This window comes from Mustela erminea, chromosome 10 (assembly GCF_009829155.1).
Source record: "Mustela erminea isolate mMusErm1 chromosome 10, mMusErm1.Pri, whole genome shotgun sequence".
Lineage (NCBI taxonomy): Eukaryota > Metazoa > Chordata > Mammalia > Carnivora > Mustelidae > Mustela > Mustela erminea.
Window position 1 is genome coordinate 8,526,987 of NC_045623.1, and position 27,251 is coordinate 8,554,237.

General features: G+C 39.8%; 1 protein-coding gene across 1 annotated transcript in view; it reads left to right on the top strand.

Moving 5' to 3' along the window:
* The window catches only part of SPAG17 (sperm associated antigen 17), a 221,910-nt gene that overhangs the window by 75,824 nt on the left and 118,835 nt on the right, over positions 1–27,251 (top strand). Inside the window, exons 5-13 of the mRNA XM_032360612.1 lie at positions 6,987–7,173; positions 8,781–8,975; positions 12,159–12,340; positions 15,734–15,895; positions 17,067–17,139; positions 17,343–17,455; positions 21,330–21,467; positions 21,556–21,669; positions 22,256–22,406. Of these exons, the coding sequence (XP_032216503.1) occupies positions 6,987–7,173; positions 8,781–8,975; positions 12,159–12,340; positions 15,734–15,895; positions 17,067–17,139; positions 17,343–17,455; positions 21,330–21,467; positions 21,556–21,669; positions 22,256–22,406 (1,315 nt within the window). The remainder of the gene's footprint in view (positions 1–6,986; positions 7,174–8,780; positions 8,976–12,158; positions 12,341–15,733; positions 15,896–17,066; positions 17,140–17,342; positions 17,456–21,329; positions 21,468–21,555; positions 21,670–22,255; positions 22,407–27,251) is intronic.

Genomic DNA, 27,251 nt, shown 5'->3' on the forward strand with positions numbered 1-27,251 from the left:
GGCCATGTTTTGATTCAGTGGATTAGGAACAGCACCTGAAGATGGCAATATGGCACCCTAGGATGTTCTGCAGGAGGTACCCAAAGAGATGACCCAAAGATTCCATCACTGGGTCAAGAGAGCCCACAACATGCCTAGACTTACATTTTCTACACCACAGCATCTGTCTAGAAGAGCAGGCTCCTAACTCAACCTCATGCATTATATTTTCTGTTTGGCAGGGCAACAGAGAGGAGAGCAGAGGGGAAAGAATAAATAGAAAATGGGCGCCAGGGTGGCTCAGTTGGTTAAGCAACTGCCTTTGGCTCAGGTCACAGTCCCGGATGTCCCGGGGTTGAGTCCCGCATCAGGCTCCCAGCTCCATGGGGAGTCTGCTTCTCCCTCTGACCTTCTCACCTCTCATGTTCTCTCTCACTGTCTCTCTCTCAAATAAAGAAATAAAATCTTTAAAAAAAAAAAAGTTGTTTTAAAAAAAGAATAAATAGAAAATACAGAAAAGGAGAAACAACATGTTCATAATGCCATAATGCCATTATAATTAATGTTAACACTCTGATGTGTTTCCTTTTTTTTGTTCTGTGAATTTTTTTATATAATTACTATAATTAAAATACATAATTTTACTCATTACCTCAGCATCCACATCTATCATTATTGTTGGCTGTAGGATATTCTATGACTACCATAATTATCTGAACCATTTCTCTATTGTTAAATGTTTCAGTTATTTCCATAATTTTTTATAATAAACAATGTTGTTATCAACACCTCTATAGTATAGAATTCTTCATACTTTGGATAATTTCCCTAGCATTGGTTATAGAAATGGATTCATTGGGCCTCAGAATGTTCTCATAACTTGTGTTTCCAGAGTAGGTTCTGGAAGTCTTTAGACCCAGTTCTTTTTTTTTTTTCTTTTTTCTTTTTTTTTTCTTTTCAGCGTAACAGAATTCCTTGTTTATGCACCACACCCAGTTCTCCATGCAATACGTGTCCTCCATAATAGACCCAGTTCTTAATTTAAAAAAAAAAGAAAGAAAGAAAGAAAAAAATTCCCCTCCCCCAGTCAGATGAACTTGGAAACCACTCTGTATTATGCACAACTCTTGGGAGATTTAACAACACATTAGCTTATTAAAGATGGAGGGATTTCATGAAAATACATGTGTTTAATCCTGTTTAAGCTACTGTCTCTCAACCATATTTGACACATACACGTCTTTCAGCCTAACTATTGTCTTATCTTCTGTGACCATAAGAATGGCTTGTTCGTGAATCACAATAATCTCTTGAAAGACAACTAAAGTAACATTCAGAAAACAGACCTAGTTTTTCATAAGCCACATAATAAAGGAGTGACTTAGTTACTTAACCACCATGAACATGTTTTCTTATCTATATCCTTAATAATATTGTTGTGGGAATCTTACGATAGAACACATGTGAAATCACAGAGTACTACACAAATATGTAGATGCGCTGTTATCTATAAGAAAAAGATGTAGGAGAGTTATTTGCCAACAGTTCCACTGACTTTTACTATTCATCTCCCTTTTATTGGATAACGTAACAAACACCTGTCAAGGTTTTTGAAGGTATTTGAAGGCATTTGAATGTTGGCATCGAGAGCCATTTACAAAATAAAATACAATCTAGAATCTTTGAGAGTGTCAAATAACTAGGTTGCCTGTTAGAGGGAGAATTTTTTATATTTCCCTTTTTAAAAAAAGTGAGAATAACAAGACTGAGGATTCTAGGTAAGTGTTGCTTGATTCTCAGCTAAGTATGTGACATGCTAATACTTCTTTAGTTTGTAGCTAAAACAAGAGCCCAACATCTGCTATGTAGCTTAACTGGGTAAGAAATCTCTGTTCCTAGCCACAGCCTTCTCACAGTAGGGGGCATCCAGATGTTTTTTGTATGCAGTGCATTTTAAAGAAAATGTACTCTATAAGGAACTTGCCTCCACCTTCATATGCTGGGGAACATGTGTTCCCTAAACATGGTGGAAATAGGGGCCTTTTGGATATACCCTTCCTAAATTTTTGTCTTGAATTGGCAAGGTCCCCCTGAGTTAAGTTTTGTGCAGATGACCATAGAATGGGAACATTCATGCTATGCTCCCCAGAAGCAGGGAAGGCCAGAAGAAAAGTTAGTGTGAACAAATTTTAGTTTATGACTTAGGAAGGGGTCAAATTTGGTGAATGCTCAGCTAATCTGGTTCACTCCCTAGAATCCCCCATCTCCAAATCTCAAGATATAAACTCAAAGGGGGAGGGGCTGATTCTGGATATGAGAGAACAGACAGGAGGGAAGACCAGAGGTCATTTTGCTATGATTGGGGTTTGGTAAAAAAGGAGGTGTCACTTTTTGACCAAAATAGAATTCTAGGGTCCAGTCATCATCAAGAACCTCAGGGACAAAGGGACTGTCCTGGTTCAGTTCAAGTGTGGAGGCTTGGAGGCATGGGGAACAGGTGAATATGTGAGGGAGAAGTGGGGAACCACAACTAGAGTCAGACATGGGAGACCAAAAGGGACTGGGTAGGACAGAGTGTTCAGAAATCCACCAAGAACTTCTCTGCCTGGATCTGGCGCCCCAAATAACCTAGGTACTTCCATTGGCTTCTATTCTCTACTGTATGATATGTCTGCACCAGGAAAATACATACATAGTCACTCTACCTAGGAAATTCTTTACATAGATTACTGTGTAATCTTCTTGAAATTCCATCCATTGAAGAAAACATTATTGTTAAACAGAAGATGCAAAACACTAAATTGTGTAGTGAGAACAGTAACAATGATGTTAAAATGGTGGGTAAACACAATTTGAAAGAACTCACTAAATATCTTCTTCATTCATCTTCTCTGGTGGTTTTTTGTCAGCTCTCTGTATTTCAGATTTCCCAATAATGACTATTATATTTATAACTTTAAAAAAAAGTTACTTAAACGAATCAGGATTTATGGACATCTTTAAGATACTTTCATGAAAAGAGGGAGGTAGATATTGATCATTTCAGTGCCAATGGAAATGTGTTTCTCCAGGCAAGCAAGCTTTGCCTTGTTAAGGGAATGCAAAAGCAAAAAGAAAGAAAAAGAACAGACCACGCAACAGAAGGAGTAGGTGAGGAAGGTGAAGCTATGGAGAAACAAAAGCGCATCCAACAAATAGTGTTATTTAGCCCCTGGAAAGACAGAGTAGAAGGAGGGCAGAAGGCCTGGCAAAGAAGGTGGGAAGATATCAAAGACTGAGACTTACAGGACCAGAGAAATAAAATGACTTTAGGCTTTGAGGTCAAACCCGCCTGTGTCCCTACCGTAGTGGTATGTCTGGGGGCAAACTGTGTGTCGCCATTTATACAGCGTGAACAAAACTACCCATCTCACAGGGTGCATTTGGAGAACAAATGGAAGATGATGGTGTGTAGAAAGCACCTGTCACACTCCAGAGCTGAGTCTCTGTAATTTATTGCTAATTTTACATTTTGGTTGTGATCTACCCTGCTCTCTCTGGGCTCCCAAGAAACCTTACAGAATAAAGGACTCAGGGGGTTCCTTACCTTAGAGAACCCCAACCTTGCCAAAGAAGCTCCAAAGCGATGGGAGCTGTGTGGCCGCCCATGTGCTCATAACCCCACCTAGGAGAGCCAGTGGGGTGAAAGGGACCTTATACCATCATATCAGGAAAAGGATAAAGAAACTAGTTTTAAACTTCCTCTGTACTCAGCAGTATTTTTTGGAAAGATAGACTAAGTAAATGGGTGTATGAAATACCCATGTTTATTCTTCTGAGTGTACTTGAGAATAATTTAATCTGTAATGGTTTCTCCCTTTCAGTTCTAAAGGTCACTTTGAGATTTTATTTAAAATCACAGTTGTGGAAGTTTCTTGAAGCTTTTGATGGCAGAGTTAGGACTTCTCTGTGGCAAGGCTAGCTGTCCACCAAGGAGCTACATGGGAGTGTTCCACTTCAGTGGATTTACCATGATCCAAGTGCGGCTGCCTGAGCGCCTGTGTGAGTCTTGCCAATGCCTCCGAGCTAACTGGACTCAGGGGCATTGATTTGTACTCTGGTTTCATTTTAAATTAACAATCTCAAAATTTCCAATAAGCTCTCAACACTGGCAGAGAGTTCTACCATATTTTTTCACTAAGCTTGCCCTCCCACTTTCTGACATGACTCACATTACCATCCCTGTTCAAAACCTCTTACCTCGTACCTGCCTGTCCTTGACCAATAACTGTGCCTCAGTCCTTCACTTGAAAAAAACTGAAACATTCCCTTAACACCAGGAAGACCTCTCTCTTTTTTAAACCCACACCCAGACACCCCCCTCTTCTTACTCCTCTTACTAAACTGAGAAATGGTCTTTCCTCCTAGCAAAGGAAATGGACACATTCTCTAGCTCTGTGCCCATCTTACCTCCTTAAGGGCTTTAGTCCCCCTGAAGCCATCTCCCAAGATGTGGGTCATGTCTTGCCTCCCCCACCTAAGCTTGGTCTACTCTTTCTTTGCCCACTCTTCTGCTATCCTCACTCTTGAACATACCTCTCTCTCCTTCATGACTCTGGGCCTTTGTGCCACACTTTGTCTTTTCCTTGCTTCTCCCATGGATGATTCTTCATCTTCCAGGTCTCCACTCAAATGTCACCTCCTCAGAGAAGCCCTCCATCACTAAATTATTAGAGAGGTTTCCTCAGTTGTGTGCCTCTCATTGGGTTTTAGCCTTCGTAAAAGTCGTGTATTTTTGCCTGTTTGGGATGTGCTTTTTGCCTCTTTCTTCCCCAGTAGGCTAGGAGCTCAAGGGGATAAGCCCAGCTGTAGTTTATGCATGAGTTCATGTCTGGTGCAGAAAGAAATGCTGGGGCTTTTCCAACCTTTGCACCTCACTTTGTGCACTCCTTGCTGCCTCCACCCAAGGCTCGTAATGACATCGGCAGCCTTCCCCTGATGCTTTCCGCGGGGGCAGTGGAGACAGAGTTTCCCCACCCCAGGCGCTAGGCCCTCGTGGATAATCCATAGTTACCTCTGACACTTGTAGGCGGCAAAGCCAAAGCCAAACTCTTTCTGGAGCCCTCAACATCCAGAAGATACATGGAGTAGAGGATTGTCTCTCTCCTCTTCTGTGCTTCGTTCTGTTAGCTAGGTGTCAAAGCAACATATCTTCTACTCTTGTCTTTAATGTATTATAATGTAATTTTTCAAATTTGATTTCTTGATCTCTGGAAAACACAGAGCCCAGATGTTACTACAATATTTTTTTAAATTTTGTTGTTCCAATTGTGTAGAGTACGGAAAAAGCAAATAATATCAGCATATTCCAAATCTTCTGTATGGCCACCTTATTATGATCCAGTAGTGACAGAGAATTTTAATGAGCACAACCTATTTGTATTTCTAAACAAATGCATTGAAAGTGTAATTACATTATGAAATAATACACAAAGCTTTCAACAATAGTGTGAAAAGAAAAAAATGATGGGAAAATTGGGTCTTTACATGGTATGTGGCAGTCCAAATATGCTCCAGAACAACGTGTAAAGAGTTTGCTCTGGCCACTGATGTTTTATGTTGATCCCATCTTTGATTGTATCAAAGAGCCACCATTGATTTTGTCTATACATTTTTAACTAGCATTGTAATAAAAATAATTTGTTGGTGCTAGGTTCCCCCCAAAAAATCTATTAACCTTTAAAACTTGTTAATATAATACTTAAACTTTGAAAAATTTTATCAAGAAGATTTTAGAGAAAACTATTCTTTCTGGGTTTTTTAACTTTTACATTGGTTTCGGAAGTAGAATTTAGTGATTCTTCAGTTGCAGGCTAACCCAGTGCTCATTACATCAAGTGCCCTCCTTAGTGCCCATCACCCAATTACCCCTTCCTCCCATCCACCTCCCTTCTAGCAACCCTCAATTCGTTTCCTAGAGTTCAGCATCTCTTATGATTGCCTGTCTCTCAATTTTCATCTTATTTTATTTTTCCTTCCCTTCCCCATGTTTATCTGATTTGTTTTTTTAAAATTCCATATATGAGTAAAATCATATGGTATTTGTCTTTCTTTGAATGACTTATTTTGTTTAGCATAATACAGTCTAGTTCCATCCATGTCATTGCAAATGGCAAGATTTCATTCCTTTGATGGCTGAGTAATATTCATATATATATGTATATACATACATACATATATATATGTATATATAAAGAGAGGTATATCGTATATAGAGAGGGCTACACATACACACACACACACACATTATTAATTAAATGTGTGTGTGTGTGTGTATGTGTGTGTGTCCTCTTCTTTATCCATTCATCTGTTGATGAACATCTGGGGTTTTTCCATCTTTGCATAGTTTGGCTATTGTGGACACTGCTGCTATAAATGCTGGGGTGCATGTGCCCCTTTGAATCACTATGTTTGTATCCTTTGGGTAAATACTTCCTAGTGTAATTGCTGGGTTGTGGGGTAGTTCTATTTTTAACTTTTTGAAGAACCTCCATACTGTTTTCGAGAGTGCCTGCACCTTTTTTTTATTTTTTAACTTTTGTTTTGTTTTTAATGGAAAAGCTAACCTCTCTCTTAGACTCATACGAGACTCCTCAGGGTTAGGCTGCAAGCTAAACCCAAGTTCCTGCCATCACGAGGTACTCAGAATCTCCCACTCACCCTGCTCCCCCCAGTTGAGGTAATTTATAGGCCTAGGCTTGACTGTCCCTTTGGATGAATTTTCTTCTAGAAAGCCGCTTGTGTAAAAAGCCTCCTATCATGTACCCCACAGTCCTCATGTGTAGATGTGCTGTATGACAAGTCAGGCCCAACCTGGGATCTCCACTATCCTGGCTTGAAGAATGACTACCCTCAAAATAAATGAGTAAACAAGCAATTGAATGAAATAAAGAACTAATTTGCCGACAGTAGAAAAGCTATTGTTTGCTCACCATATGATTTGGAGAAAAAGTATTCTTTCTTTCCAGGTAATAGAAGATAGATTCAAGATAGAAAAGGATAAAGGGAAAGCAAAACCTCCCAAGGAGAAGAAGACCTCAGGTGTGAAGGTTGCCAAAGGAAAGGGAAAAGATCAGCCTGAGGCAAACACAACAGTGAAAAAGACCACGCAGTTAAAACGGAGGGGAGAAGACGATGACACTAAACACTACATCGGTCAGTGACATGCTCCTCCTGTCGGTCACCTTTCACTTCCTGCTTTCCAATCTACAAAGTAACTTGAGAAAACATTCCAATAATGATGCTTACTCTTTCCCAGGCTTTTCATTTTCGCTCTTTCTAAAACCAGAAATCATGTATCACTCGTGATATCCTAATAGGAAAATATTGCTTTTTGCAGTTCCTTTATGTTTTCAGCAAATATACATTTAGCTTGTGTCTTGCTGTGGGGATGTTTAAATAATGCAAATGAAGTAAAAAATCAAGAGCTGACTGTGCCACCAGGCATCTCACCACCTTGTTCAGGACATTTTAAAAAGTCAGGCATAATTATGAGGCCAACTAGAAAATGGTTATTGTAATGAGTGAAATACAGTGGTGATAAAATGAGACCAGTTAATGTGGGACTCACACAGGGCACACTGCTTCCTGACCTGACCTCAACTTCTCCCACTATCAGCTTCTCTTAGAGCAACTGGAGTTTCCTTTCATTTTTGATTATTGATATAAAACTGGTCTGACCTGTGCCACCTGTGAGTAATTCATTGCCACCTACCCTTGAACCCAAATGGAGCTTCCTATTATTATTTGGATCCCACTTAAATGAGATGGCAGGCCTTCACACCCCTCATCGCTTGAACTCCCCTGCCGTAGCTCCACTCGAAAGCCACAAGACTTAGAAGCCATGATATTATGGTTTCCAATATCAACATTCCCAATATCAACACAGATTTGTTTAGGGATAGAAGAAAAATTATCACTTAAAAATGAAAAGTTTGTGCATATTGCCTTATTTGTAAATTCATCTTAATGGGCCATTATGGAATTTAATGTTTTCACGTATTATCCAGCATGACTATGAAAGTACAATTATTTTTACCTCTTGGAATCTCAGAGTCTAGGAGAAAGTCCTGTTAACATTAGTAAAAACTGTAGCCAGGGCTAAGCAGAGGGGGAAAAATGTTAGGAAAGTACACAATATATATCTTAAAAATTTTAATGCAAGAACTGTATCACTGCTCTTTAACCCACACTCAGCATTCACACCTATTGACGTAAATACACAGAGTACTCTGGTAGGGGGCACGTCCATACTTGATACTTCCCTCTCCTGTAAACACCTCTACTTATAAAATACCGCAAAAAGCTGCAGCTACTCGTAATTCGGGAGTAAAGCCATATGTGACTCAAAAGAGACTGAACCAAAAAAAAAAAAAAAAAAATATATATATATATATATATATATATATATATATATATATATATATATATATATATATATATCTCCGAAGCCTTTTTCTTTTTACAAAAACCCAAGCACACATTTTCCATGAGTGCGGGCCCCATGTATGTTTGTCCTTCTATCATGACTCTATTTCATTTACAAAAGTGATTTAATATTTTGTAAAATGGGCACAGCCTTCTTACTGGAAGGCTAGTAATGGAAAACAGTCCACAGACCTGCACTGCAGCCAACTGGACTGTGTCTGGTGAGCCAGAGGCATTATAAATGCATGCATAATGTATGTAGCCATTGAACTGGTTGAGTGCAACCTGTTCTCTTTTAAAATGACGACCGCTCTCCTTTATGGCATTTTGAACAGACGATGAGCCAGATGATGGTGCCCAGCATTACATTATAGTTGTGGGCTTCAACAATCCTCAGCTATTCGCGATTATGACTGAGCTTGGCGTTCCCATAAGCAGCGTGATTAAAATATCTTCAGAGAATTATGAACCTCTGCAGACACACCTGGCAGCACTTAGCCAGCAGCAGGAAGTTCTTCTTCAGCCAGAAGGTATGCAGTCTGCTACACAACTCACTGAATCCTTCAGTATTCTCCACTGTCTGTAAAGTACAAATAGAATTTTCTGTCCAAAAAAGAGTCCTACAATACCTTCGTTATTAAATCCTTTTAAGACTTTGATTTGCTCTTTATTCTGCTTGTGCTAGCCAGGTGCTGTAAATTCTGCAAATTAAAATCATACTCTGTTTATATCCCTGTGTAGCCCCAGAGAACATGGACTGTGAGTCACAAGACTTGGTTATCTGACTACCTTTCTCAGGAACATTTAACCAATAGCTTTTACCTAATGTGTAGGCTGGATAGATCAACTGTAGATAATGTGTTCTCCCAGAAGTCACCACATGGACCAAGGGAGGTCATAGCCTTGGATTCTTGCTCTGCTGGGCTTCTGGCTTCTTGTGATAAATCAGAGAGGGCATTCTATCTTCTGAGCTTTACACTAGGACGTTGTGGGATGAAGCCCCATCCACGCTACGATTCAGCCATTCAGGGCTTCATCTAAGGGAGTTATGCTAGAATGCCACTGTGGGAGGGGAACTAAAAGTTACTGTATACTTTAGGTGACACAACAAGGATTCTGTGTAAGCCTGTGTGACCTGCAAGTCCAAGATTTTCTGCTGTATGCTGTTCCTTTCATTGTTACTTATTAATGTCATTTGCACAGTGTTTTGTAATCTACACAACCACATGCCAATGTCTAAAACACTGCCTTTTAAGAACTTGCTGTTCCTGGGGGTACCTGGGTAGCTCAGTCGGTTAAGCACCAGCCTTTGGCTCAGGTCATGATCCCAGGGTCCTGGGATCGAGCCCACTCGGGTTCTCGGCTCAGCCAGGAGTCTGCTTCTCCTTCTGCTCCTTCCCCTGCTCATGCTCTATCTCTTGTCCTCTCTCTCTCAAATAAAATCTTTTTTAAAAAATTTGCTCTTCCAAGTTAGAAATTACTCCCACTCATGACAGTAAAAACTACCATTTACTGGGCAGATGCCTTGGACTAGTCTTAGTGCTAAGGGCTCTAAGTGCATCAATTTATGTAGTCTCCACTACTACCCCCGGAAGTGTGTTTTATTACAGACGGTCCCCAACTCATGATGGTTGGACTTAGCTTTCCGACTTTGGTGTGAAACAAATACGCGTTCAGTAAAAACAATACTTCAAAGTTTGAATTTTGCTTTTTTCCTCAGACTAATAACCTGCTCACCTGCAGTTCTGGCTGGTGGCAGCTCCCAGTCATCCATGTGATCCCGAGGGAAAACTACCAATACACCAGCACATTCTGTACCCCCACAGCCACTGTGTTGTTCACTTTTAGTACAGTGTTTGAAAACTACAGGAGATAGGCAACCCTTTATTATAAAACGGGCTTTGTGTTAGATGATTCTGCCCAACTGCAGGCTAAGGTAAGTCTTCTGAGCATGTTTAAGGTAGGCTAGGTTAGGTGTATTATGTCACTTTCAAAAGTTCCATTCACAATGCATTTATTGGGATAACTCTATCCCCACTCTTAAGTCAAGGAAGATCTGTTTCTTCCATTTTACCAAAAGGACTCTCAGCCTAGAGGCAGTTAGTAAGTAAAACAGTCAAGATCCAGACCCAGCTGCTCCTGACTATCTCAAAGGATAGCTGTAACATTAAATATCTTACTGTTGAAGCCAGTGAGAAAATGTTCCGTAAGTGCATAGCCTCTCTGTAAAAAAGTGCATACCCTCTCTGTAAAAACCTTGCCATTTGCGACAACAACTGGATTGAACTAGAGGGTATTATGCTAAGCGAAATAAGTCAATCAGAGAAAGATAATTGTCATACGATCTCCCTGATATGAGGAAGTTGAGAGGCACCATGGGGGTTTTGGGGGGTAGCAAAAGGATAAATGAAAAGATGGGATTGGGAGGGAGACAAACCTTAAGAGACTCTTAATCTCACAAAACAAACTGAGGGTTGCTGGGGGAGAGGGGGAGGGAGACGGTGGTGGGGTTATGGACATTGGGGAAACTGTGTGCTATGGTGAGTGCTGTGAAGTGTGTAAACCTGGCCATTCACAGACCTGTACCACTGAGGCTAATAATACATTATATGTTAATTTAAAAATTTAAAAAACAAAAAAACTCCAAACTCAGAGGAAAAAAGCTCAGACATGTGGTTATCAGAGGTAGAGGGTAGGGGAAGAGAAAATTGGAGGGAAGTAGTCAAAAAGTACAAATTTCTAGTTATAATATAAATAATTACTGGGGATGTAATGTACAACATGATGACTATGGTTAACACTGCTGTATAATATATAAGAAAGCTGTTAAGAAGGTAATTCCTAAGAGTTTTTATCACAAAGAGAAATTTCTTTTTTTTCTTTCTTTTCATTCTATCTATATGAAATGTGGGTTTTGCTGAACCTATTATGATAATCGTTTCACAATATATGTGAATCAAACCATCATGCTATATGCCTTAAACTTATACAGTAATGTTTGTTGGTTATTTCTCAATAAAACTGGAAAAGAACACCAAAAGAAATATTTAATATATAGAAATAAAATAACAGAAAAATAGACTTTGTAATAGAATCCTGAGGTGTTAGTAGTAGAACCAACCCATTTTGTTATAGACATAATAAACACTAATATCTTAGGCAAAATTTCATGTGTCCATTTATGGGGAACTGTCATGATTTTATTCAGAGCACAAATGTCCAGAGAAGTCTGTAGCTATCCAAATGTGACCCAAGGTTGACTAAAGCATCAGTCACTGATCCGGTCTATTTTTCGCCATGGGGGAAGGAGAACTGGATCAACAGCATTTCTAACCAGTTATGAAGCAAACACACTGAGATGGTCAAGAAGCTGTCTGGCAGAAGAACTGCTCCCACATAGATGCCATCGAAAGATGATGGAAATATCAGACACGTTAAGCTCTGCAAGTGTGTGACCTTATCATAACGTTTCTGGTCTTCAAGTGTAAAAGGAAGGCGTGAAATAAGCTCATGTTTGATAATCAATTCTGGAAGAAAAATCCTCCAGTCTCATAATTGTATAACCCAAGTTCAAACCTTCTCAAAATTATGTTTCTTTACTTGCCTTTTCTGGTACTGCACAGGTATCTTACAATGCCTATACCTCACCATGTCCACTTACAGTGGGAAGAATTCAACATTCTCATTATGTTTTATTAACATGTTATAATTAGACATAGAGGCTGAGAAACTGAAGAAACAGAAGGCCATAAAAGAACTTGAAATTTTCTGGAAGTACCTGGAACCAATCCTGAATAATGAGAAACCTGAAACAAATCTCTGTGATGTTGCTCGTCTTGAATACATGGTCAAGGCAGATAACTTTCCTTCTGACTGGGCAGACAACGAGATGATGGTTAGTACATGGTTTTGTGAGAGTGGTTGGGACTTGTGGTAGTGTGGTCCATTTATCATTTATCATCTTCATTCTTCCTACAGACATTCATTAAGCACTGACTATATACATAGCTTTGTGCTAGACTCCTTTTCTTCAAGACAGTGATAACACTGAATGCCCAGTGATGGTTATAGCCTGGTTCTTTAGCTTTTAATGTAAGAACTAACGGCAAAAAATGAGGAGGAGATGGAAACAAAGGATGTTAATTCTTTTATTTGGTGCATGTGGCTTTGATTCATACTTCATATTCTTGGCAGTAGTCTTAATATATAACATTGTTAATTATGAAAATATAAATTTTACAGTTTTTCCAATTACATTGTCTTTCTCTGTTTAATATATCAGTTCAAAATATTGTTTTTCTGGGTCCTTAATTTTATTGCTAAAATTGCATTGTTAATGTATTTGGTCGACAAGGTCTATCTAATAGGATGACTTGGCCCCACCCCAACAATTAACAGGCATTTTCTGAGAACATTTACTGGTCTCTGCTACTGTGGATCTTACAGAGAGACATGACTAAAACCATGAAACAGAGAAGCGATGTGGAAGGTGCCATACACCTATGTGCTCAGTTATGTGAAACACACTCTAAATTTCCTACTAATTCAGAAAAAGAAGAAGTGGATGCATCACAAAGTAATAGCAAATGTTTGATACATGAGGGTGTTTTTAAAAAGAAGGTTGAGTGGCAGTTCCTCATGGGTGTTATGGTAGATATCCAGGCATTCCCTGTTACACAGAACTTCTCAGGTCTCTTTCTGCTTGACGCCCCCTGTTCCAACAACCAGAGGCCCCGGAGTGAGACCATGAACATTTCTCATGACCAGAGCCCCTGACTGGATGACCTTGAGGTGGATGTGCACATGGCGAAGTAAGGAAAACTCTGAGGAGAGGGAGACCTAGATTTGAACTTTGAAGGATGGGCAGGATTTGAATAAGTAACAATATACAGATCACTTCGAGTTATTAAGACTGTCAACATAAAGCATTAGATGTCACTATGTAGAAACAGAACACTGAAGCCTGATGCCTTGCCAATAGTAAGAATAAATACTGGCCTTGACCTATACGTGGAAAAGAAACCAAACATGAAGCCGTGGCCCAAGGCAGAGCTTGTTCTAAGCAAAACTGGTTACTCCAAACTCCCTTGGCTTGGCCTCTTTCCACCCTTTCATCTGGATATCTTCATCTTCCCTGCTTTGTCTTTCACTCTTCTGCCTCCTAAGCCTGAGTTTGGTAAAGAAGGCACTACCTTTTGTCCTTTTTTTGGTTCAATAGAGCATAAGAGATCGCAGCCATATAATTCCTGAGCCATAATTTAGAGGAAGAAATAAAGAGTCTTCGAAGGCACTGTCAGGCCATGTATCTTTTTCTCTTGCACTAGCTAGGGCTCTCTTCTTTGTATTTTATTTACTGCTCTCCCCACCACCCCCCTGCAAGGCATGGACTGACAAGAGCTGCAATGTGGTGGGCCCTAGGTACAGTACATTCCATTGCACCTTCAGTACATAGATGTCATAACACCAAGGCACAGATCACAGCTTCAAAAGACCCAGCACCATTCCCAGCACCCTGCTTCCTCCTCCAGAACCCACAATTTTGTGTTCTTTGAAAGATTTTAATCACTCCTTTTTAAAAGAAAGTGTATTGACTATTTTACTTTTTTAAAATACAGAGTAGAAGAATTTAAATGGCAATTAAAGTTCAGAAACTTTTATGTTGAAAAAATTTTGTCATCTCAGTTAAAATACTAGGTATGGTATAGAACATTCCTGACCTCCAAACTAAAAAGTTACCATCAAGGGCATCTAGTTGGGCCATAAAAGTAACAGGCAGGAATGAAAACATTCAGTCATCTGGGGAGCCATTTATAGCTGTGCTGCCCAGCTGGACACACTGATCTTCTATCAATCAATTTGCAAGTATTTATCGAATAACTTCTTCATGCTAGAGCTGTGGTCTGGGTGCAATTGCAGTAATTTTTTTTTAGAGCCAAAGCATGCCTCTATAAGGTATGCATTGTGGATGAACCACCCAGAATTGAGAATGACATGGAAAGAGAGCCTTGCAAACAGTTCAGTCATGGAGTTGGGTTTGCAAAGAAAGGCCATTGGATTTCATATTGAGGAACAAAGTTCACCTTGAAGTTTAGATCACCTGAGAAACATAAAAGTAATAAATCTACTTTTCATAGAAATAGACTAAATATGTGGTGTGGATACATGATGTCACACACTCAGCTGTATTTCGAAGTTGGTAATGGCCTCATATCCAAAGCAGAAGCCAGCCAAGGAGTCCTCTTACTCTCTGGAAGAAGGAAAGCATTAGTACCTTTGTCTGCAGACAAGCAGGCTATATTTCTGCTGAACCAAGGTAACGAAAGCTTTACATCAAATAAATGCCCATCAAGAAGTGCTAACTGCTCATGTAAGACATCTGCAACATCTCAAGTTAAGATCTTGGTTGCTGAAATAATTTTCTGGCTTTTAGCATGTGATTTGCTCTTTGATTTAAAAATGAATAAACTAGTTAAGCTAAGGGATCAAAAGGGGCATAAGTCCTACCATATTTCTTATAAATACAAACAAAAACTTGTTTCTGTGCCAGAAATTAGGCAGACGACTAGCAGGTTGAAGATTACTGAAGAATACTCAGTCCTAGGGTAGGCACGTGAAGCCCAGACTGGCAGCTGTGCCTTGAAGATGGGCAGAGCTCAGCACCTCCCCGGACTCCTGCCAGACTGTGATTCACTGGCCCCCCCAAGAAGCTATCTAATCCTACCTTACCTCAGTAGCACAGATCTAAGATAAGCTTACTTAACCCTTCCTTGCTTTCAGGCAGAGAAACCTAGTGATAGCAGTACTTTACCAGTTCTGGAAATGAAAGCCCAGGTAATAAGGGTATCTGATCTACAACTTGCTTGCTAGACAGTAAAACTTGTGGATATAAGATACAAAAGCAGTAGACTTATTTCTTAGATTTTTTTTCCTCTGATGGCACAGAAGAGGTATTGAAGTTACCTAATATGTTGTTTTAGAAATTGAGACATCAGAATATAGGCCATGTTGCTGAAATTTCTGGACAGGGTGTTTTTCACTTAGTTGAAGCATTCATTAGACTCTAAGAGTATCATGCAGCCCTAGGACCCTCCAAAGGGAGCAGTCTGCATTGTGGTGAACAAGATGGTCAAGAAGGGTTCGATAAATGAAGATTCACTCCCCATGGCTGGGATTCTGTGATTTGGGGAAGTGCTTGGTTGGTTCATCTGTTAAAAGAGGAATGAACCATACATCTGATTCCAGCAACAAAACACTAATAACTAACTGTTATTAATTCTCTCCCCTATAGCTGGAATTGGGTACTGATATTTTTGAAAATATTGCCTGTTTGATGTATGACACCCTGGACTGGAAAAGGCAGCACCAACACTATTTGGAAAGCATGCAGCTTATCAATATCCCACAAGTGGTTAATGAGAAACCTATTTTGGAAGCCACATCAATTACTGAGGTAGGCACATTCTGCAATGTCTTCAGTGGGCTGCATGATCAACTGAACAAAGTGATTTTCACATTTGTAAAACACACGAAGGAAAAAACTACTTAAATACTTGTAGAAAGGAAATACTTCCTGCTGGAATTTAAGTGGTGAGGGTGGAAACAGAGAGAGGCCACCAGGCACAGCATTAAAGGACACCCAAGTGGTCCTTTAGGGGGCTTTATAAAGCCCCCTACTTGCCATATGGAGAGCTGATGCTGGAAGCCACTTTCAGCCCATGGCACAATAAATAACACCTGGAACAAGGGGCGGGCTATTGATAAATTAACCATGGTGTTTATTTAGCACCTACCATGCGCTAGCCTTGCACAAGGTGCTGCCAATGATGAACAAGTCTCCCCCTCCCCATGCCCTTCATTGAGGTTAACTTTTAAAGAGGATGGCAGTCATGTCAACAGTGGTTTCAACATAGCATGGTGAGAAGAGTCAGCTCAGGCTGCAATAGAAACACTAAAACATGGCATCTAACCTGGCCTGGAGAGGAGCAGTGGGAAAGAGGGAGGAGTCAGGAGAGCCTCACCCAGCAGGGTAAATGATGTGGTGAAGGCTGGGTGTGAACTGCCTACAGGAATGCCTAGTGGACAAAGGGTCAGAAGGGCATCCTCAAGAAACGGGCAAAGATGACATACACAGACATGGGGTCAAAGGAGAGAAGTGTTAGGGCACAAGCCAGGACTACAGGATAAGTCTGTGCTCCAGGCGGTAGTACAAAATGAAGAACAACAACATGAACTCCCACTGGAGAACGGAAGCAGATGTGCTTTGGTGCTGCGTTAAAGAGTTTGGGTTGTACCTGGAAGTGATGGGGAACCACTGAAGGACTCGAAGAGGGGGAATGGTGGGATTCTGAGTCACCCAGGGACCAGTGCCCCATTTCCCCATCCCTTTCCTGGCAATTGCTCAATGGACTCTGTTAGGGAAAACTAAAAACTGTCTATACCCATTAATTTCTTCCCTTTGTCAGACAAGACCCTTTTGTTTGTTCCTAATATTAGCCAATGATTTTGTGGTGTGAACATCATACAATCTCAGAATCCTGTCAGACCCCATCATACCAGCATCTGACGAAAGCATCTCTCAGCTGAATATCTCAGTCGTCTCTTTTGAATTCTTCTACTTTTAGGCACCACAACCTGTTGCTCCAACCCCAGGCAAGAAGAAAGCACAGAATGAGGAACCACAAGCGCCCCCATCAGGCAAGTATGAAACCCGAAGACCAACACTGAGAGCTGGTGCATCAAGGACTACTGACTGTCCTCCAACTTGCCTTCAGACATCCCTCTACCTACACATCCCACTTTTTAGTGCACAGTGACATTTTGAATTTGTGGATAAAGTTTTGGTGGAAGAAATGGAGAACACATCTTAACTGAGCAGTGATATATTGTATATTTTACAGTGACTTTTGTCTTAACAACTGAAGTAGACATGAGATATTACAATGACTTGCTGAATCAGATTCCAGAAGAATTCATCTCTGTGCCCCTGATACTGCATTGTATGCTGGAACAGGTAGGTGGGTACATGCCGTGGTGCCTTTCCCAGCGGGGTAACCTTGAATTCGTCATTTCATCTCTCTTTGCTTTTGGTGTTACCTATTTTAAACTACACACAAAGTCCCTGAGTGTATTTTCCTTTACAAAGATTATAGAACACTTCAAGTAAAACCAAAGTTTACTTTGATCATTTACTTTAATTCCCTTTCTTTTGCTATGCTCTTTCTTTTGCTACTGCTCTCATATTCCCTGAAGTTTCGGGAGATGTATCCTTTAAACTATCCGTGTCTAGTGTCATTTTAATGGACAAGAAAGAGGAGGTAGACAAGTGGATGGGTGGTTAATAGTCTTTTTCTTTAAAATTTCCTTGTCTATGGCCATACCACTCTGAACGTGCCCGATCTCATCTGATAAAATTTCCTTTATGGTTGTAGGTTTAATCAGATTTTTCTCTTTCTGAGGTCAATTTTAGTCATTAGTATTTTTTAATAAATATGGCCATTTTATTTGTGTTTTCAATATCATATAAAGTTCTTTATTCACTTACTTGCCTTTTTAAATTTGTTTGGCATCTAATTATGCTCCTTCTCTATGACTAATGTTACTTATTTGTCCCCTCTCTCTTCTTGATCATGGCTGTCAATGGTACATCTACTGTATCAGTCTTTTCAAAGAACTAGCATTATGCTTCATTGATCAACACTTTCTACTTTATGTTTAACTAATTTTCTCATTTATCTTTATTATTTCCTTCTTTCTGATTTCTTTGAGTTCATTTTGCATTTTATTTGAATCAAACGCTTATCTCATTTACTTTCAGGCTTTTTGCTTAAGGCTATACATTTCCTTTTGAGTATTTCTTTGGCTGCATCCTGATGCTTTCAGTCTATTCAGTTCTAAATCTTTTATTTTTATTTCTATTGTTTATTGTCAGTTCCTAGTTTTATTGCATTATGGTCAGTAAACATGGTCTTCATAAATTTATTGAACTTTCCATGGGACCTGAGGTATGTGGTCAATTCTCATGAGTTTTCTGTATGTGTTTGAGAAGAGTTGGTATAAACTAATTCATTTAATCCTTAGAACAACACTATGATGCAGAAACTATTTTTGTCCCCTCTTTTACAAATAAGGAAAATGAGGCATAAAAAGATTAAGTAACTTGTCCGAGTAGTGAGTGTCAGAAACTGCCTTAGAACCTAGTCAGTCTTAAGTGAAAAAGTATTTCGAAGGCATTGCTTTTTTGTCTTCTTTCTTCTAATGTTGCTGAGAAATCTCATGTCAATCTGACACTTTTATCTTTGCAGATAATATGTTTTATTCTTTCTGGAAGCTATTAGAATTTTCTCTTTATAATTCATAACACAAGGGTCTGTCCAGGTAGGGCTTTGTTTTATCATTGTCACTAGCAATCTAAAGGATTATAATCTGGTTTCCAATTACATTCTGAATAAAATCAAAATTCCTTACATTGGAGGACCCTAAAAATATGGGTCTGGGCTGATCTGTCAATCTATCATCTCATTTCCTGCCTCCCTCAATACACACACACATACACACACACACACACACACACACACACACACACAAAATACACACTTACTACTCTTCATCTACATAGGCTTTCTGGGTTTTCCTCAACTACACTACTTAATTCCACTGTAGCTTTTTACTCCAACTTCTTTTCCTAGAAAAATTTTCACCCCCATGTCTGCCTGGAGGATATTCCTTTTCATTCAGTGCCCAATGGAAATGGTATTCCTTAGCCTTTCTCCCACCTGATCCAAAGGAAACCCTTGACAACACAGAGTTTTCTTTACCATATCACTTGGTTTTCTTTTCTTATCAACAACCACTCCTCTTAAAATAATTTATTTGCTTTGTGTCTTACCTTCCCCTTCTCACTAGAATAGAAGCTCCATGCAAGTAGGGACTTAATCCTAAACTTTTCACTGCAGTATGCCCAGCACACCATAACCACATGTAACCCACCGCAGACACTGAAGCTGTATTTGCTGAATTAAACATAGCCTCAAACATTATTTTTTTTCTGTTGATTTATCCTTTTATTAGATGGATGGTGGAACTTCTGGTTTCTCCTCCTTGTCTTTTACATTTTCTATCAATTTTATCTTTTGGGGAATTCCAGCTTAACTCCCACCAATTAATCCATTCTTCTCTGGAGTCCAGTCTGCTAGTGAAGTTTTTTCTCAAAAATAGATTGTATATATTTTATAAATTCTCCAATTTCTTTTTACAAGTGCCTGTCGTTGTCCTTATTGCATGAATATAACATATTCCTTATGTCTCTGAATTTTCAAATGTTTGTTTTAAAGTCCTGTTCAGACTCTATCATCACTTTTACCTTCACTATACATTTTTATGTCTGCTTTAGTTTTCTAACGGATTAGATAAGCACACTCACAGTTACCTTTCATTATCACATAAGGTTTCGAGGAGGCCAGTAGTTTTACTATATCAATAAATTCATAAAAGCTGAAAAGTTCTGTAGAGCTTGTAGTATCATTTTATCTTGGTCTTTATTATTTTATTCAACTCAATTCAAAGCAACAAATGCTTATTAACCACCTGCTGTATTACAACCATCAGCTGGTAACCTTATTGCCTGACCCATAGAAGGCAACTGATAGTAGATCATGTTGATTGAAAAAATGCTTAATAATGGGAAGGAAAAAAATTAAAATATAAGAGGAATGAGATAGGTTTTTTTTCAAGACAGGCTATTAGAGTTTGACATTTCAGAGGTAGAACAGTTTTGAGTGGTCTTTTGTGATTGGAGTGGGTCCAAGAGATGATCGGAGATAGTGGAGATATGAGTGGCTCTTTTGAAAGTAAGTAGTTGACAAAGGGTAAAGTATGGGAGACTCTTTTGTTAGCCATCTATAGCAGTGGTTTTCAATAGCAGCTGATTTTTCCTCCCAGGGGACATCTGGCAATGTCTGGAGATATTTTTGCTTGACACAATTGGAGGGGAGATGCTGGCATGAAATGGTTTGAGGCCAGGGATACTGCTAAAGATTCTCCATTGCACAGAAAAGAACCCACAACATATAACTGTCTAATTCAAAATGTCTTAAGTTCTAAGGTTGAGAAACCCTGTAAAAGGATATGAAATCACAGAGAATGATTGCAGGACTTGAAGTGAAGAGAAAAGCTATAAATTAGGTGTCTACCTTGATTACATTTCAACTTCTTTTGTTTGCCAGGTAAAATTGAACAAGCCATGTAATCTTTCTAGACCTCTGTTTCCCCATATAAAGGAGACTTATTTCCCCTTACTGATCTCACCATCTATCACTCCCTTGAAGAAAGAATGAGGACTTGACCTGAACCCCACTCAGTAGCCTTGGATTTACACCAGTCACTAACTTCAGTCACCCTAACTCTTCCCCTGTAAAATTAAGATAATATCTACACCATAATGTTGCTCTACTGCTTAAATGAGGTAATGTATTAAAAGATGCCTCATACAGTGCTTGGCATATGATAGGCACTTAATAAATACTTACTGAATCCAAAGGTATAAGTGGTTCCCAGTGCTTTAAGAGAAAGAGCAAATCAGTAAGAAAAAAAAATTTATCATATTGGTATTTTGATTTCTGTTATAATGAATTTTCCTGTTGACCATTTGTGTTTTGTGTTATCTATTCTAATGTACACATTAAAATTATATCTACTTTAATGGATGCATTGTAAACATATCCTTTTTTATTTTGATAATCACTGCCACTTCATGTAATCATTGGATGTTATTGGTAGAAACCGCCTTGTTTTTAGTAAGAGCAATGGAAATCCATGAGTATCAGTAAGTATTTATTTAGTATTTAGCTGACCACTAAACTGACTCTCTCACCTGCTTATTTGAACAGGTTGTGGCAACTGAAGAAGACCTTGTCCCGCCCAGTCTGGCGCAGCCTCCTCCAAGAGCAGATGGGCTGGACCACAGAATTGCAGCTCACATTGTGTCCATCCTGCCCTCTCTCTGTCTCACAGAGAGGGAGAAAAAGGTCAGATGGCATGAGATATCCAAAGAGCTTGCATGCTTTGAAAAAGTATGGATTCTCTTTTTAAGTCACTATATTTCAATTTGAATAGAATCTCCATGAAATATTCTTATCTGAAGAAGAAAATGAAAGCAAAGCAGTGCCCAAAGGTCCTCTCCTATTGGACTATCATGATGCACATGCCCACAAGAAGTATGCTCTAAAGGTAATAATAATTGGGCTACCCCAAGGAGAAGTGATCCAAGACAGTCCATTTGTAATTATCCATTGAAGAAATTATGGTTAGATAGTTTTACCTATGGCATTAAAAATAATATTCAAAATGGATCCCTGCTTTCAAAGTGAGACCTCAGGAAATAGAGGTGCATGCGGGAGCAAAGAAAACTTGTCTAATTATAGAGGTCCAGTTAACTGTTTAATTGATTGTCAGTGCACCAAATTTGCATTAAAATCTTATAGTTATTTGCTTTATATATCCACCAATGTGAAAAACTAGTGGAGGCCAAAGAGGGATCTCAGAAGGGAGAGATGAATATATATGAAACTTTGGCAGTTTGTCATAGCTAATGAAGAATCTATCATTTCTGTGCACAGGGGACACCCCTGGCAAAGTGAGAACGAGCTTTTTTGACCTTCAGCAAAATACCAACAGTTTGTCTTCCCCAATTACCATTGATTTCCCCTGTTTCCAAATAATGAGAGTGAAGGTATCAGGTTTTTCCTTCTCCATATGCATTAGGCACTTGACAGCTTACTCTAATGTCTTCTGTCATGTTGCTCTTTTTCATCAGGACCAAAAGAATTTTGACCCAGTTCAAATTGAGCAGGAGATGCAGTCCAAGTTGCCACTGTGGGAATTCCTTAAATTCCCTCTGCCCCCACCATGGAACAGCACTAAACGTCTAGCTACAATTCATGAGCTCATGCACTTCTGTACGAATGGTGAGTACATTTTTTGCCTTGGCTTAAACTCATTCATTTATGGTCACATGTGCTTCTTAAGATGACACTCCTATTTGTAAAAAGTATTTTGATTATTGAAAGAGCTTTCAGAAGCTGAGGTGGGTATTTTGATTCTCTCATCTTGAGTAACATCATTAGCAATATTATGACAACTATTATGCATAACAGTCTTCAATTTAATGCACTGAGTTTTCTTTTCCACTGTGTTTCCATGATGAGCATAATCTGCTTCTTCCTTTCTTCTCCCTGCTCCCCACCCCCACATCCCTTCCTTGACATCATTGCAGAAACCATGGTGATCCCTATCTCAGGTAAGAGCACAGAGTAAAGAGCCCCTGGCCATGTGGTGCCAAGGGTGTGTTGATTCAAGTTCACCTCTTCTCACAGAAGGGGTCATTTTCTGCTCTTTTTTTTTTTAAGCAATTTTTTTTTAATTATGTTATGTTAGTCACCAAATAGTATGTCATTAGTTTTTGTTTGTCCTGGAAGCTTTTAATTTCTCCTATTTTCAATGATAGCCTAGCTGGATGTAGTATTCTTGGCTGTATACTTTTCTTGTTTAATGCTCTGAATATATCATGCCAGTCCTTTCTATCCTGCCAGGTCTCTGTGGATAGGTCTGCTGCCAATCTAATATTTCTACCACTGTAGGCTCCAGACCTCTTATCCCAAGCTGCTTTCAGGATTTTCTCTTTGTCTCTGATACTTGTAAGTTTTACTATTAGATGATGGGGTATGGACCTATTTTATTGATTTTGAAGGGGGTTCTCTGTGCCTCCTGGATTTTGATGCTTGTTCCCTTCACCAAATTAGGGAAATCCTCTGCTGTAATTTGGTCCAATATACCTTCTTCCCTTCTCTCTCTTTCTTCTTCTGAGATCCCAATGATTCTAATATTGTTTCATCTTATGGTATCACTTATCTCTCAGATTCTCCCCTCATGGTCCAGTAGCTGTCTGTCTCTCTTTTTCTCAACTTCTTTATTCTTCATCACTTGGTCTTCTGTATCACTAATTCTCTCCTCTGCCTCATTTATTCTTGCAGGAACAGCCTCCATTTTTTATTGCACCTCATTAATAGCTTTTTTAATTTCAACTTGGTTAGATTTTAATTCTTTTAGTTCTCCAGAAAGGGATTCTCTAGTATCTTCTATGTTTTTTTTCAAGCCCAGCTAGGATCTTGATAATCATCCTTCTGAGCTCTAGTTCTGACATCTTACTAATGTCCATATTGATTAGGTCCCTAGCCGTTGCTTTGCCTCTTGTTCTTTTTTTAAAATTTTTTTTAAGGTGAGTTTTTCTGCCTTGTCGTTTGTCCAGAGAAGAATAGATGAATGAGAGAACAAAATGCTAAAAGGGTTAACAACAACCCTGGGAAAATATACACTCACCAAATCAGAAGAGACCCGAAACGGGGGAGAGAAGAAGGGGGGGGATATATATATATACACACACACGTAAACACATATATAAAAATAAGGGTAAACATGATCAAGGGATGGAACATGACTGTAAAGATGAAAATTTAAAAAGATTCTTAAAAAGGAATTGATAAGATAAGTAGTTGGTTGAAAAAAGGAAAAAGAGACAATGTGATCAGGCTGGAGACTAGAACAAAGCCATATGCTAGATTTAGGGTATATTTTGGTCTGTTAGTAGAAACTATACCCCAAAATTTTAAAGAAAGAAAAACTTACATGTATACAGAAAATAAGTTTAAATACAATGAAGGGACAGACTATCACTATAACAATGAATATTTTAAAAGATTTTTTAAAAGGTATTGATAAGATAAAATAGTTAAATGACATTAAAATAGGAAAGGGGAAAAAATTTTAAAAAAATAGAGTAAGAAAAAAATGAAACTTAAAAAAAATTAACTTTGAAAAACTAAAGAATCATGGGGGGAAAGCCACGAATTCTATATGCTGTGTTCCTGTAGCTCTGGAATTCCACTGTTCTCATTAATCGGTGAACTTGGTCTTGGCTGGTGGTTCTTGATCTTCTGGGGAAGGGACCTGTTGCAGTGATTCTCAAATGTCTTTGCCTGAGGCAGAATTGCACCACTCTTGCCAGGGGCCAGGCTAAGTAATCTGCTTGGGTTCACTCTCGGGAGCTTTTGTTCCCCGAACGCTTTCTGAGCTTTGGAGAATGGGAATGAAGATGGCGGCCTCCCAATCTCCAACCCAGAGGAGCCGAGAGCTCGGGGCTCCACTCCTCAGTGCACCCTCAGAGAAAAGCATTCAATCCCTCCTGGCTCCCTGGTCTCTGGCCACACCCTGAGCTCACCCAGCTTGTGACAGAGCATTTCTATCTGTGGCGCATGGGCCAGTTTGGAGTCTCCAAACTCAGCTGATTCCTTCAGCATGCTCCCATGCTACTCCTCCCCAGGGAGGAAGGTGAGTCTTCCTGAATCTGCCGCTTGCAGGGTCCCTACCGAAAGAGCAGTAGCCCGCTGTGCCTTGGATCACCGTTTAAGGTAACTGTGAACTGACAGCCCCCTCCTCAGCTCTGTCTCTGTAGCTGGCTTCCCTGCTCAGATACCTGGGAGCTCTGACACACTTAGGCACCCCCAGTGTTTCTGCAGGTCTTGAGACCACACTGTCCCTGCGAGGGCTCCATCTGCCACTTTGCCTCTGGAACAATGTCCCTCAGTGGAGCAGACTTCTAAAAGTTCCGATTTTGTGCTCTGCTGCTCTACCGCTTGCCAAGAGCCAGCCCCTCCCCCACGGCCTCTCTTTTCATATATAGCCTCGGATTCACTTTTCTGCATGTCCTACCTTCCAGAAAGTGGTCGCTTGTCTGTTCCTAGAATTGGTGCTCTTTTTCTCTTCAATCTCCAATTGAGTTTGTAGGTGCTCAGAATGGTTTGATTACTATCTAACTGAATTCCTGGGACCAGAGGAAATTCAGGTCTCCTACTCCTCCACCATCTTGCTCCTACCCTCGTCATTAGTTTTTGACGTAGCGTTCCATGGGTCATTGTTTCCATATAACACCCAATGCTCCATGTAATACATGCCCTCCTTAATGCCCATCACCTGGCTCACATACACCCCCAACCTCCTCCCCTCTAAAACCCAGTTTAATTCCTGGAGGACTGAGGAAAGAGAGGTAATTTCGAGAATCTAAAATCAGCTTCTCATTGCAGAATTCACTGGGATTTTAGAAATAGTCATTTCCTTCAAAAACTGTATTTTCAGAGGTACCTGGGTGGCTCAGTCAGTTAAGTGTCTGACTTAGGCTGAGATCATGATCTGGGGGTCCTGGGATTGAACTCTGCATAGGTCTCTCTGCTCAGTGGGGAGTCTGCTTGTGCCTCTGCCCCTCCCCCTGCTTATGCTCTCTCTTTCTCTTTCTCTCTCAAATAAATAAAATCTTAAAAAAAAAAAAACCAACTTTATTTCCACTTGAGGCAATCAGCAGATACATTCCTACTTATAAGAGGGAATATGAAATTATAGATATCTTTATTTGACAAGAAAGCATTTGCCCTAAGAAAGAGAAAAGCACCTCGTTTCATTTCTCACTCTAAGCAAATCATGAAATACTTTATTCATGATTTCCTCTTTGATTTTTAAGTAGGCAAAATGGTAAAGAAACAACAAAATCTTTTGAATACGTACCATTACCTCATGGCAAAGCAGGGTGGAGCCTACCTACCTGGGTCTGTGGAGAGCTTTGTTTACATAACCACCCGGTTCTGGTGTTCCTGAGAATGTCTGTCCCTTGCCTATATCCTGCCGCACTCCGCCTCTCCTTCTGTCTGTGGTATGACTCCACGCTCTCTCCAACTTGTCCTAAACACAGCACAGGATTCTTGTCTCTGTTGCTACCGCTGCCACGTCACACATATCCTGCTTATGTGTTCCCTCCAAAACCCTTGCTCCTCCTCTTCTCTCTTCTTCTCACCTATCAACACTTCAAACCTAACAGATCCAAAACCAAGCTCTTGACTTCCCAAAATTTGTCCCTTCACAGTCAGTCCTTCTTATTTCAGTAAATGGCAGCCATTCTCTTCCCAAAACCTTGGAGTCATCCCTGATTCATTTTCGGGTTTTTTGCTCCATAACCAGTCCCCCCACATCCCTCACAGCCATGGCTTCCCAGGCCACCATCACCTCTCACTTGGACGATTTCAAGAGCTTCCAGTTGGTTAACAGGCTTTCACCTTTTCACCCAGTCTTTTCTTCATGCAATTACTGGAATCATCCTTTCAAAATGTTAGTATACAATATACCCTCTTAATACAGAATTCTCTAATGGACACCCATGTCACTCAAAGAATAATCTAAACTGTTCTACCACCCACTTTTTGAGCTCATCAGCTGTCAAGCACTCATCATTCCACTCCACTCGATCTACATTGGCCGTGCTGTGATTCCTTGAACCTGTTGGACAGTCCCTTGCCTCAGGACCTTTGCACTTGCTATTTCACCTGCCTCCATCCTTTTTCTTCCAGAAATTCACAGGACTTGCCCTCCAACTTCCTTCACATTTTTGCTTAATTGTTCAGAGGGTTTTTCTCTGACTACCTTATATAAAAAAGAAGCCCCTCCCTAACCACTACCACTTTTTACCCCTTCATCTGGCTTTATCCTTCTTATCATCTCTGATATGGCATACACTTATCTGTTTGCCCTCTTTCCAGCCACCAGAATGGATACTCTAGAAGATCCAGGGTTCACTGCTAACTCCACTGCTGTGGTCCCAGCTTTTACTATAATCCTTAACAATTAATACGTGCTCAAAAGATGTTTGCAAAATGAATGACTGAGCAAACTTTCCTTAATTCTTAATTCTTAATTCTGTAACTTTTACCTTT